At 40.2% G+C, this 13,579-nt stretch overlaps 1 protein-coding gene across 1 annotated transcript in view; it reads left to right on the top strand.

The window, feature by feature from the left end:
- The window catches only part of TUB (TUB bipartite transcription factor), a 128,060-nt gene that overhangs the window by 109,749 nt on the left and 4,732 nt on the right, over nt 1-13,579 (top strand). The window contains exons 5-10 of the mRNA XM_054390484.1: nt 4,342-4,509; nt 8,025-8,096; nt 9,023-9,144; nt 10,032-10,223; nt 10,806-10,918; nt 12,145-12,259. Of these exons, the coding sequence (XP_054246459.1) occupies nt 4,342-4,509; nt 8,025-8,096; nt 9,023-9,144; nt 10,032-10,223; nt 10,806-10,918; nt 12,145-12,259 (782 nt within the window). The remainder of the gene's footprint in view (nt 1-4,341; nt 4,510-8,024; nt 8,097-9,022; nt 9,145-10,031; nt 10,224-10,805; nt 10,919-12,144; nt 12,260-13,579) is intronic.

Below are 13,579 nucleotides of genomic sequence, written 5' to 3'. Positions count from 1 at the left end.
AGGATATAGATTTATGAAAGCACAGTTACTGCCACAGTTTTCTAGATTACATTAAAGTGAATGTAGAGCTGGGTGCTCAAAAACTTTAGCTTTTAGTGACCTGATCTGGTGTTAGCAATAGTCTTTGTATGTAGTCAAATACTTGAATAATGTTTTGGAGAGCTGACTCACTATGCTTGTGCCTGTAATTTCCTGCTGGGTAGTTTGTCACTTAATTTAGTCTGTGACTAATTTTTTCAAGACTACCACTGTGTGTCATGCACTATTGTCAACAAAATCTTTCCTCATTCATGTTAGCTCTTGTGCTCATCTGTAAATTGTGGCCACATACATCTCTGAACTTTCTGTGGTCATAAATAGCTTGGTAGTATGTAGTGTTTTCCTCCCTTTTAATCTTCTCTCCCAACCCCTCAACCCACTAAAGATTTTAAATGTTGTCTCTTGATTATCTTTTGAGCAATGAAATAACCAAAATTGCAGCTTTAGCCCTTCTTCTTTAATTTTCTTAATCTGCTGTAGTCATTAGACTATGATGACTTTGAGAATTGACAATTTCTTTAGTAGGTTGTCTAGAAATGCTCAACTTCTGTCCAGTTTGAAGAGGAAGTGCCACTTGGACCAATTCTGTTACAAATTCTGGGTTTAGACATGACAGTTCAACAGACTGATCTAAGCCTTGTGTTCAGCATGACTATGCCCTTAGTTTCCCACTTGCAAATAGGGTTAGGATGTGTATTTTTTCTTTCAAAATCATTTAAGACTGTGAAGCTGAAATAAAAATCCATAAGGCTTGAATGGATACCTAGAACTGCACTTGTAATACTCTACTATTACTGTGGGTGAAAAAACCTTACCTCAAAACAACCTCTAGATCTGTAGGGCCAAGCAGTAGGGATCCATAGCTTCCATCCTCTGTAATCTGTACTTGCTTTGTCAGAAAGAAATTTGATAATTATAGGGAAACTGAGATGGCTCAGCTGTGTTCATTCTAGCATCTAACTATAGGACAACATATCAAAAGGGTTGGAAACTTCAGCAGAAAGCTGCCTAGGCTGTAGGATAGAGAGCTGTATGCCATGAAGAGAATTCCTTAACTGCTGGATTGGAAGAGTAAAACAAGGTCTCAACAGCATATCCTTGAAGTGTATTGTCTTTACTAAATCCAGTGAGACTGAATAGATTTTGGGTTAATTTAGAAGCTGAAGTTTCAGACAGGCATATTTTGGCATGGTAAAGTGAACAAAAGCTTAAGAGTTGTTTCTTAGACATAAATATTGTCTTGAAGATTTTAGGTGGTAACAGAATATGAGCATTGATAAATAGTAGTTTATAGGATGGAAATACTAGTAAATGCCAGTTTTCTGTTGCAATTTTTTCATTATCTCTTGTTTTTCATTTCTGTAACCTCAGGGTTTTATCTGAGACATGACCATGTCAAAGTTTAGCAGAAGGCCTTTACTGAAGGGACTGATGTTCTGGGGATTGTTTCAGTCTTCTTTTTTCTTCCCTGCCCTCCTTCACAGTTGCCTCATAAAAATTTCTTTTTTATCTTAGCAAGTATTCAAGGACATCTCTGTCAGTTTTTTTTTTTTCTATATTTTGGGAAAAGCTGTAAAAGCGCTGACTGTAGCAATAAAGACTTGCTTTTTGGCACAGCCCACTCAGGTTCTTTGCCTCTTTTGACCCTGTCCTTAAACTGGGAAACTTATAACTAGAGACATGAATGATTTGCTTTATTGCACAGTGAACCATCCTTCCAGTTAGTGGGTGGGCGAAAGGGAGTCATTGAGGCAGAGAAAGTGAGAACATAGACAGAGATCCACCTTGAGGATCCTAATTATGCAAGCATGGAAGTGTTTTCAGACATTAGGTAGGTGATGGTAAAGCTCTGTTTTAAACTATGAGTTATACCTCATGATAGAATAAAAGGAACATGTATGTATGCTTGCATTTAATCCTATTTTGCACATGCAGGTGTAGCTACAGAGATGTGCACACACCCACAAATATTAAACAGTTCATGTTGCTTTTACCACAAACCATCCACAGTATTCTAATGCAGCAGAGGTTTTTTTTCGCCCCCCTCTTTGTCTGGCCACATCTTCCTTTGCCTTAAATGGGGTCACTGGTGGAACCATTCATAATTCTTAATCACACACTGTACCAGTGATGCACTCTTTAGAATAGTGAAATGGATTTTTCTTCTCTAAAAGTGTGACCTGCCAGCGTAGCCTTTGTCCTAGCACCTAATAATACATGATGTCCTGACAGCACGAGATGGGAGTGCAGATGTTCTGCAGGCATCAGTAAAAAGCAGCCTCAGTACAATGTCTAACACTGTCAAAGGCATTTGATTTGCTGCAGATCAATGTCTACTTTGAAGAATAATAATTAAGGTAATTTGTTTCTTTTGAAATAGGTTCTCAAAATTAGATTTGTATCATCCAAAGCTTACTCAGAGGCTAGATAGATATGTATGAGTATCTTGTTAGCTCATGGATGCTTAACACTTGTGAAATTCAGAGTACTGAGGTAAGAACCTAACTTCAGGCAGTCACTTTAATGGTAAGGTTTAATATGGTTAAAACTGTTATAAATACCACAGTGGATCTGAACAGCAACCTGTCTGTCCTAGAGCACCTTTCCTGTAGTGCATATCCTGAGATAAAGAAAAATGCAGTTCTGTTCACTGCCAGATTATACCTGCAACATAGGAAATTAAATTTTTCATTCTGCAGCACACAGAGCTTCTGTCTGAAATTGTCATCCTACAAAGATGTGAAGAACTTTTCTATGGACTTTATTTAGTCCTTCAAGGTTGGGTGGACAGATGGTTTATTTATTGTTGTTTGTTGTTGTTGTTACTATAAGCAAATCAGAATTTACAGAGCTGATGCAGAAGTTGCCAAGTAAAGGTCAGTGATACAGCTGAGTCAATAAATCCTCGTAGTTTTGAGCTCTGTGAATTTAGTTCTTCTGCAGTGTCAGATTGCATTTTGTTAGGTAGTTGCACAGCCAGTGCTGTTCCTGAGGGTGTGGACTGCTCCCCTTTCCACTTCTGCTTCGTATTGCAGTGGCAGTGACAGCAAGTGTGGCAAGGTACCCTTAAGTGTGCCAAATGAATCACCCAGTTGTGTTTTAATGCAAGTTGACAGCTCCTCATAAAGCAGGTTGAAATGGTAATCTTGCAGACTTCTTTTTTTGAAGTTTGAAAAAATCCAAATCCCTGCAGCTTCTTCTTACAGGATTTATTCAGCTCTGTTTGGTGTGAGAAGCACAATATTCTTGTACTGAGCTAACTCTTTGTAATGCTTGCTAATTCTTCACAATGTTGCTTGCCTATTAACAAAAATTTCAGAAGAGCAGCAGTATGCAGGCTTAGGTTATTTACTGTATCTGCACATGAAAATATTACATTTGGTGCAATTGTATTGGTACAAAAATGCTTTTTTATACAGTTACTTTTGTAATACATACCAGCACTAAGTTTTAACTAAGAGATGAAGCACATTTGCAATCTGATGTTTTAACTTGCTTTCCTGAAGAAACAGATGAAGTTGGCTTGTGATTAGAACAGACACCACCCTGTCTGGGTGTCTTCGGAAGGCACAGAATCCCAGCATGGCTCAGGTTGGCAGGTGCCTCTGGGCACTGTCTAGTCCCATGCCCCTGTGCAAAGCAGATTGCCCAGGACTGTGCCTGGTCCGGATTTGAACATCTCAGAAGATGGATGTTTTAGGCAGGGAATATGTATTATCTTCTTTATAGTTTCACACTGATGTTGAACTATATAGTATATATAACTATGTATATAAACTATATACACTAGCTCAGTGGGCATATTTGAGCTTGTTAGCATGGTGCTCATCCTGTTGTATGCACTGCTGGATCTACTTGAGAATTTCCCAGGTTTCTGAAACTCTGAAGCATCATTTCATAATAGCCGTGTTGTTTATTAGGGGATATGGCATAATGGAGGTCTCAGGTTTATCTGCTTCTGGACCATTTGCTTTGTCCTTATGAAAGCTGCATCTGTTTTCTTTGTCATTCCTCTGCAGTGAATTCCTTTTCTGTTTAGTTTTCAGTGTTTCTGGTGCATGGATGGGTGTGCTTTGGGGGTGAGGAGAGCAGCAGTGAAATCCTGATTACCTCTTGGAGAGTCTCAAGTGCAATATGTGGGAAGTAAGATGTTTGCCTTGGAGGCTTGTTTAGTCTTGTTTAGAAGTGCTATTGAACGTGAACCTCTGATTCTTAGAAAAGATGGGTTTGGGGAGTGAGCAATTCTCTTTTCATTAACTTCTTGACACAAAGACAGCTAAGGCTTTTGCTGTTGTCTGACAGGGATTGATGGCCCAGCTGCTTTTCAAGATGATGTTCAGAAGATAGGAAGTCAAGTGCAGATTCTTACTGTTGGACAGTCTAGCCATGATGAGAATGATGGAGAGAAGATGGCTAGTGGCCAACAACAGCAAAGCAAACAAGACCTTAGAACAGCAATGCAGAAAAAAGGTAAGTCCCCCAAGCTGCCTTCATTTTCTCATTGTTTGCTTTATGTATGTTGCCTCCTTTTCTTATCCTCAGCCCTAGCCTAAGCACACATTGTTACTCTGTGCTGCTTCTCCTTAGAGCCTATTTGGTTTACTCTGTTATCTCAAAAAATTATAATGAAGTTCTCTCTCATCCCAAGCAACAAGAGCTCTCGGGGCTGTGGCTTTCCCATCTGCACTGCAGTACTGCTATTGAGGTACCAGGCAGATGCTAATGCTCACACCCATCTGTTCACATTTTTATATTGTACAACTCTGGAAATCACTTCCTTGAGGGTTAAACAGCGTATGGAATAGCAACACTCAGAATATGCCTTTTAGTTGTGTTGTCAGTTAAATGTTGTTCATGGTTTTACAATGTGTGTTCATGCTTCAGAGGTGAAAATTGCATCACTGTGTATTCTGCAGCATTTCCTATGCATAGATCTCGAATGTTCTGGGGCTTTTTTGTGTTGCATTTTTTTTCCTTTTTTTTCTCTAGAGGCATGCATGATTTGGGAGATAGATTGTGTGTGTACACATTCATGCATCTGTCTCTTCCTTCCTGTACTCTTACTATTTCTCATTAGGCATTAACAGTAGGAAGGAGAGAAAAATCCTAAAATCCTCACAAAGCTTTTTCTAAAGACATTTGCTTTGGAGTTGTTCTTCCTCAGTGTACTGCTTTTGAAGCAAAGATGGCTCAAGCCAAGAGTGCTCTGATGCTTTAAGAATCAGCTCTTTGTGTATAAAGAGCAAAATGTAAGTGCAAACTTGACTCACCCAGAATAGACCATTCATACCTAAATGCCCGCCTCTTGTCTGCAGAGCAGTTCTCACTAAGATTCATTTTTTGGGGGACATCACTCTGCAGATGTGAGCAGCTTCAGCTGAAATGGACAGATTTTCTTCAAGTGTGGTATTTCCTGGGCATTTGACTCAGAGGGATGTTGGCATGACTAACAGGTTCTGATCTGTGTGGTGATTGTGTTGCCTTAGACTGTGGCTCAGAATATTTAATCATCAGGCACACTACTTACTAAAGCTGATTGACTTAAAACCTATCAACAGATTTCTCAAATTAGGTCAGAACACTCAGATTTTTACTCTGGGGAACCTTTCTATTTTTGATGGGTTTTCCAGGTTAAGATATATTTTTATTCCCCACATTTTTTTGTTAGCTTTTTAATAGAAGTAGTGGATGGGCATTTTTTGTGTGTTTGTTTTCATTTGATTTTGTTTTGCTTTGTTGCTTCATATGCTTAAATACACAATATGACCTTTTTTCACCAGGTCTTAGCATACTCCTTGATCAGAACAGACACTAAGACCTTTTCTCACCAGGTCTTAGCATACTCCTTGTTCAGACCAGACACTAAGAGTGGAGCACTAGTATGCTTCAAGTCACGGAGGGATGGAAGGGTGCTTTTTAAAAAAAGAATGCTGAAGTATTTCATTAACAACAGAGCTATGCTCTATGAGACACTAAGGAAGGTATTAAGACTGCAACTAGCAGCACCATCATAAGATATTTTTACTATGCATATGTCGTTTGTGACTTCATACTAGCAGAGGAGGCTTGTTAGAAAGCTTTGAGTGTCCAAGTGTTCATGGGGAACTTTATGTTGAGCTAAGGCTTTTCCTGGGGGTCCCTACTAGCATGTCCCTCTTGGTCAAAAAAGCATTTAGAATTGCTGTCTCCCATCAGTCTTTCTCTTGCATGGAACAGGAGCTAAAGCGGAGCACAGAGCTAAATGCTAATAGTCCTAATGGCAAAGGTCAGCTCCCATCAGATTTGCAGAGCACTGATTTGTGCCCATTCTGCTCTTTGACACTAGCTTTGTGGAGAGAATCCTCTCAGCATCTGTCTCTGCTTCTCCAGTGAGCCAAGTTCTATTAAGAGACAAGAGGTTATAGGCTACCTGAGTGTGAGAAGAATATACCACTTGCAAGAAAATGCCAAATGTTTTCTTTGATTTCTCCATCTGTTGGAAATTGCCATAGTAGAATAATTTTTTTTCCTACAACAAATATTCATCCTTTTGATTTCAGAACTCTTAATATGTCAAGTTCCTCTCTAGCAAATGAGTCACTAGGACAGAGACAGACTTCCATAAGTTTTAACATTGAAAACTAACATTCTTCACGTTTATCAGTTTGCAATATGTCTTTATAAAGACTTGGAATGAAAAATGTGGTCTTAGTTCTTCTTTACCACCTGAAGTTACAAGTGCTTTGAGATTTGGGGAAGGAATAGATTTGATTTCTAGTTTAGAACAGGACTCTCTGAGGGATTCTTCCCCACAGGTCAGGAGTGCAGACTTTTCTAAGGCTGGCACAGAATTTTCACCACAAATGTGTTGGCGATCACAGTAGAAACAAACTCTGAAGTGTGGCTTTAGTGCACAACTGCCAACTGAGGACCTGGACTGTCTCTGTTACCCATGCATAGCTGACTAGAATGTGGTTGTCATTATTAAGGAATAATGTTTGTGATTAATGAGTGTGTGATTAATAATGAGTGAGTTCTACAGGCTTTGAAAATATCTGTTGACCTGTGAACTCAGGCCTCCTTTGCATAACCAGATCCTATTGAAAGTTGTTGCTGTCATGCTGTGTGGTTTATGTCCAGAGTGGAGGAACTGAAGAAATGAATAACAAGACCATTCATGGTGCAGCTAAAGGGAATACAAGCATTACATGTGCTTCTGTTTTATACACTCACTGCTTTGGTGTTGTTTCATTATCCAGTGTGTATCTGGTGGCAAAAGCTATTTTAAAGCAGTATGCATTGGAGTTATTGGAAGCAGCAATAACACACTATGTGCTTAAATGCCTTTTTTGGTGTCCTTTTTCTTGTGCTGTTCCAAATTTTAAATGAAAAAAAAATAATTACTGATACTATCTCTAATGTTTAGATTTATGTATATTATTTTGGTTCAGTCTCTGCCTGTTGCAGAGCCTAAGCTACATGAAGGTCTCTCTGCATAGACCTGGAAGTTACAGAAGAACAGTTTAGAGAGCCCAAGAACGATGATGAGCACATGCTGGGCGCAGGGATTTAGGCAGAATTTAGGCCATCTGCATACTTTTTTCAGTGTTACTGAGTGAATATTTGTGTAGACTCTATGTACATCACTTGTGTCTATCAGGTGTTCTATTTTGTGTGTCAGAACTGAGAAGTAGGGCAAAGCACTCCTGTGCAGGGCACGTTGTACACAGAAGGCTTTGTGGCACAGCAGCTTAGCATGGATGATGTTTTCGGAAGCTTCAGCTTCTTCACTTGATTGAAAGTACTAAAAAAGAAGGTGGCAGCAGGTATAAGGTGAATTTGATTGTGCAGAAAGATAAAATATCCAAGGCTGAGAATTCAAGCAGCAGCATTACGGCCCCATCCAGTAAACCTTCAGCCCTGTGTGGAGTCCTGTTGGCAAGTTAGGCTTGTTCACTCAATGAAGGGTTTGCAAAATCAAGCCCATGGATTTTTTCCTTTCCCAGATCCCCATGCAAATACATCCTGGTCCTCTTCCACATCCCAATCCAGTCTTGTCGCCCTGGATCATGTTCCTGGTAAGTACAGAAGGAAAAAGTTAATTATGCCCATGCTGCTTGGCTCTGGAAATCTTTGCATTTAGTTTCTCCTTCTGCATTGAACTTGCCAATAGTGGAGATTCTGAATCAAGTGTTTTGGTGGGTTCTTTCGTTGTTTGTTTGTTTTTTGTTTTTTTGTTTTTTTTTTTTTAGGAAAAAGCATTGTGTAGTTAGCCTCTAATATGTGGAACTTAAGAGTTTGAACCTGCATACAGGATGGCTTCATCTGCATGATATTCCTTGAAAAACTAGGCCTGGCCTGTGTCCCACTATTGATGCTTTCTGCTGCTAAGTTCTATTTGATGTTCAAAGTTGTGTTTCCCTTTGAAATGTCTGAGGTTTTGAATTCTTCTAAAGTCAGATTTTTAAGTGCTGTAAGGCAGTTCCTTTGGCCTGGGCTGATACTGATTTTACATTAAATAAATATGCATGAGAACATTTCCTTGATGTGAACATTTCTCAGTCTATGATCTGCTCTTCGTCAGATCACAGGGGAACACTTAAAAGCGTGCTGCAGAAGGGCTTGTATTTTAATTGTTGAGGTTTCCAAATGGCTGTGATAGGTTGTCCACTCAGCTCCAGTTTCAGGTTTAAGACTTTGTGTTGTGTTTGAAGCACTTGATTGGATGAAGAAGGTCTGAATTTAATTCCTAACTGGACAGTGCTCCTGTATCGCTGGGTAACTAGAACCTCTTTGGGGACTGCAACCATGATACTTCTTTCCTCATTTGCTGAAATGTTTTGGCTTCTCAGGGCAGGTACTGTCTCACCCACTTGTAACACTGCTCTCACAGTGAACTCCCTCCCACACACCCTGGCAGCAGTGTCATCAGTGACGACTTACAGCAAGTATGGGCAGCTTTGATGTATTAGTATTTCATATAAGTGTGCTGCTTTCTCCTCAGGTATTTCAAGCAGCATGAATTTTGATGAGGAAGAAGATGAAGAGGATGAAGACAGCTCCAGTTCTTCACAGTTAAACAGTAACACTCGACCTGGTTCTGCCACGAGCAAGAAATCAAATAAGGTAAGGGGTGAGTGCCAAAGAAGGGGCATGCAGGCTGCTATATGCTGTGTGGTTTCAGACTGCAGTCATGATGGGCCTGGCTTTCTAGTTTTGATTTTAATAAGCACTAGAGTATCTCCAAGGTGATTATTGTGGTAGCTCCCAGGGCTCCCAGGAGGAAGCAAGGAAAATAATGACTTGGAGAAAAGAATAACAAATACTGTCTGAACTTGAATGAAGAAAAAGGTAAACAGTAGATATTTACCTTTCTACTTCTTGCAGGTGCTTAGAAGAATCTTTTGTTTCTATTGCCTTTTTCTGAGCATTTCCCTGCCCTTTTCTCCCTGTTACCATTGAAACATAAAATAAGACTTTGGCTTGTTCAAATATTCCAAATCACAAGGTCTTGTTAAACCAGTTTATGGGGTCCCACTCTTTTACATACCATACCAACTTCTCATCTCTGTTGTATCTCTGTCTTGCTTAATCTGTCTCTCCTATGTCTTCTTTTTGTCAAAGACCATCACTGTCCATGGGTATGGTCTTTCTGAAAAAAGAAGTGTGGTGAGATGGAAAAGTGTCAGCCAGGGTGTGCTTTTTAACATTACAGCACTCTGGCTGTGCAGCTGCACTGTTCTGCTTTGCCAGGTGTGTCTGTATGTTGAGCACCAGCGGCACAGAGGACTGCTCCATAGGTCTTCTGCAGCCAAGAGCTTGACCAGCTGGATGGGGAGAGATCCCTAGTATGATAAGGTGCCTTCAGGGCTGCTGAGGGGTTAGAATGGAGAAGACAATATGCCTATAGGTTTTATTTTTTTCAAGTGCAGCTTCTGACAAATGCTATTCCTTTGTACTTGTAGTCTTGTAAATCAAAATGGAGGAAACCTGACTTTTGCTTTCTGTTTTAGGAAGCGGCCTCAGCCCCCAGTCCTTCCACAAATGAGCCTCTCATAGATGTTGATGATCTGGAGGAATTTGCCATAAGACCTGCTCCACAGGGTGTCACTGTCAAATGCAGAATCACAAGAGACAAGAAGGGAATGGACCGAGGGATGTACCCTACTTATTACCTCCACTTGGAAAGGGAGCATGGTAAAAAGGTCATAAAATAACTTGAATGGCATACCAGTTGCATCTGAATATTAAAAACAAACAAACATTATTAGAAGTCTGAAGAAGTCTTGCAAATAAAATACAATGTTATATTTTAAATATATTTTCACTTTCACTGAGATCTACCCTTTGGTCTTGCAAAAGCAAAACAATAGTATCCCTTTGTTCTACTGCCTTTCTTCACATGTCTAAACTTTAGTCTTAAATAATCCATGCATGTCACCTTTATGTGATAGTCAGCATCTGGGGCTCTCTGCATCCTCTGGCCTTGAAAAGCATCTATTTCCAATTCAACTGGAAGAGCCAGAGCAACTTAGAATGAAACAGTCAATAAAATAGGTCAGATTTAATTATTTAAGCCGTAAATAATGGACTCAGTGGTTGAGAAGTCACTTTGCCTTTCCAGATTTTTATCTGGTTTTGCTAAGCCTCAGGAGACCTTCTGTTACTTTGCTAATGATGCTGGAAGATAAAAAAATTGCCTATGGTTTCCTTATATCAAAGCAGGGAGTGGTGTGTGCTAATTCCTTTGGCATTCTCAAATATGTTTGGTTTTTTGCACTGCTTAGGTGTTTTTGTTAGCTGGAAGGAAACGAAAGAAGAGTAAAACCTCTAATTACCTCATCTCCATAGACCCAACTGACCTGTCTCGAGGTGGAGAGAGTTTTATTGGAAAACTGAGGTAAACACTGCTACATCTAAGAATTTTCTTTATATTATAAACTTCATTTGAAATTAAGAAGCCTGTAAGCCACTATGATTTCATTAAAGGCTTCACTACATCATGTGATAATGGTCTTAAAGCTCCATCAGTATCCAATTCATGTTTTCAAAATGTCTCAAGTACTTACAAGATCACTTTTAATAAAAAGTAATGCTTAGTTACTAAAAATAATATTAAAAAGAGTAATATTTATTATAAGTTTATTAGAACGAATGTTTAAAGGCCAGATTCTCAAGGGTTGAACACAGTTTGTCTTGATGGGGTTTTTAGAAGTGTACAAGTAGATTGTGTCTAGCCCCTATGGATATGAGCACCTTAGAATGGAAGTCCTGTCTGCTACATAGCCTGAAAATTTGGGTTTGCCCGTTTCTTCAGATCCTCATTAGAGTTATCTGGAAGTAGTGGAATTCTTTCAGCACCACGTTTCTTTTATCTGTCACCCCATCCAACCTCAGTCTGTTGATAGCTATGTGGAGCCTCTCAATGTGTATTTAGATTGTGTGCCTGAGGAAAGGGGCTGTGCTGCTAATTGCCCTTTGCCTGTGTGGATCTTGCAATGTCGTGCAGTGCAGACACAGAATAAGGATCACAGAATCACAGGGTTGGTAGGGACCTCAAAGATCATCCAGTTCCAACCCTCCTACCATGGGCAGGGACACCTCCACTAGATCAGGTTGCTCAGAGCCCCATCCAGCCTGGCCTTAAAAACGTCATGTGGGTTTAGTATGTTCTGAGTTGTATTTTGCATTCCTTGGTGTCATCTCCATGTCAGTAGGAAAGGCTGATCTTATTTATAACTTTATGAAAATCTCTCTCTGTATTCTAATGGAGTTACCAGTCAGGTAAGAAAGCATGTAGTCTGTAGAGAGTAGACTTGTTTTAAAGACCAAGCAAACAAACAAACTAGCCTTACCTGAGTGTCTCCTCATTGCTTTCTTGAATTTGCTGGTTTGCAAGATGTCATGAGTGTAATGATAAGGAACCTTTAGTATACTCTGCTTTACTGTACCTTTACCTTTGTGTTATGGCCTTTAATCCAGAAGCTGCCATTTAGTTGGGATTAAAATGAACAACTATTTGTGCTCTATATTCTCTCTCTTTCCTTTGGGGCAGAGCAGTGAAGGATAGATGTCTCAGGCAATGTTAGTGACAAATGGTGACTGGAATTTCTGGTTTTTTGATAGATCAAATCTTATGGGAACTAAGTTTACAGTTTATGACAATGGAGTAAATCCAGTGAAAACAACATCAAGCCTGGAGGCGAGTATCCTGCGTCAAGAGCTAGCTGCTATTTGTTATGTAAGTACTGCTCACAGGCAAAACATGCAAGAAAGGGCAGTTCACTTGCAGAAATAGCACACTGGATTTCCTTCTCACTTATGATTATGTAAATCAGCATTCATACTTTGATGTAATCACAGAATGGTAGGGGTTGGAAGGGACCTCTGGAGATCATCTAGAACAACCTCACTCTTAAAAGCAGATTTGTTTAGATCAGGTTGCACAGGAATCTGTCCAGATGGGCTTTGAAAGTCTGCAGAGAAGGAGATTCCACAATCTCTCTGGGCATCCTGATACAGTGGTCCAGCACCCTCAAAGTAAAGAAGTTTTTTTCTTATGTTTAAGTGGAACTTCCTGTGTTCTAGTTTGTGTGTGTTGCCCCTTGTCCTATCGCTGGGCACCACTGAAAAGAATTCAGCCCCATCCTCTTGACACTTGCCCCTTAGTTATTTATAAGCATGGGTAAACTGCTGATCTTCACTAGAGAAACCAGGAAATTCATTGGAAAGTAGAGGTGAAAAATGTGCAGAGAACCAGGCTGCACAGTTCATACTTCTGGTCGGAAGTTGTCGGAGCTTCTTCCTAACCCCCTGGAAGGGGTAGAATGCTTCAGAGCCTGGAGACATCACTCAGGGAGCCTCCTGAGCTGGAAGGAATTGTGCATATGGAATTAATGCACTAAAGTATGATCATTTGTGATGGCATTTTGGAGGAGGCCTCTCTGATCCTAGCTGAACAGCTAGGCCTCCCAATATACCCTTGGCCTAAAATAACATTTAATTCCTGAAGCAAAAACTGTAATATAAACAATCATTTGAAAGCACCACTGTGCCTCTCAGTGCCTCCCAGCTCATCTGCTCAAGTACCTGCTTCCACCAGCTCCCTCAGCCTTGCTGCTGGATCATCTCTGCAGGTCTAGTTCATACAGGCAGAGGCTGGTAATGCATCTGTTGTTGACTGCAATATACATCTTGAGAACGCTCAACGTGGAGCTCACCTTAGGGCAAGCTTCAAGCAACAGGAATGAAGTTAGTGCAGGGATAGAGCTCTATCAGGTGCTGTGAGGGTTTTTCTCCTCCCACCAGGGCCAGCTGGTGTATTAATAACCCTGCAGCAGCACCTAATGGCTGCCTTCAGAATCGCCTGGCAAAGTTACTCCACCATTTGTAGCAGGGTTTTCTGTGCTGGATGCTTTTATTTCTACAGTACCTCACAATTCAATTGCTATCAGATTCTGCAAGCTGGGATCTCAGCTGATTATCAGAGGTGTGACTCAGATTTCAGTAAAGCCATAAAACTACTCAGGTCTCCATCACTGGTGTTGTGCTCCAGTGCAGG

Source organism: Indicator indicator, chromosome 21, assembly GCF_027791375.1.
Source record: "Indicator indicator isolate 239-I01 chromosome 21, UM_Iind_1.1, whole genome shotgun sequence".
NCBI classification, from domain to species: Eukaryota; Metazoa; Chordata; class Aves; order Piciformes; family Indicatoridae; genus Indicator; species Indicator indicator.
This window is presented reverse-complemented; position numbering and strand designations above follow the sequence as displayed.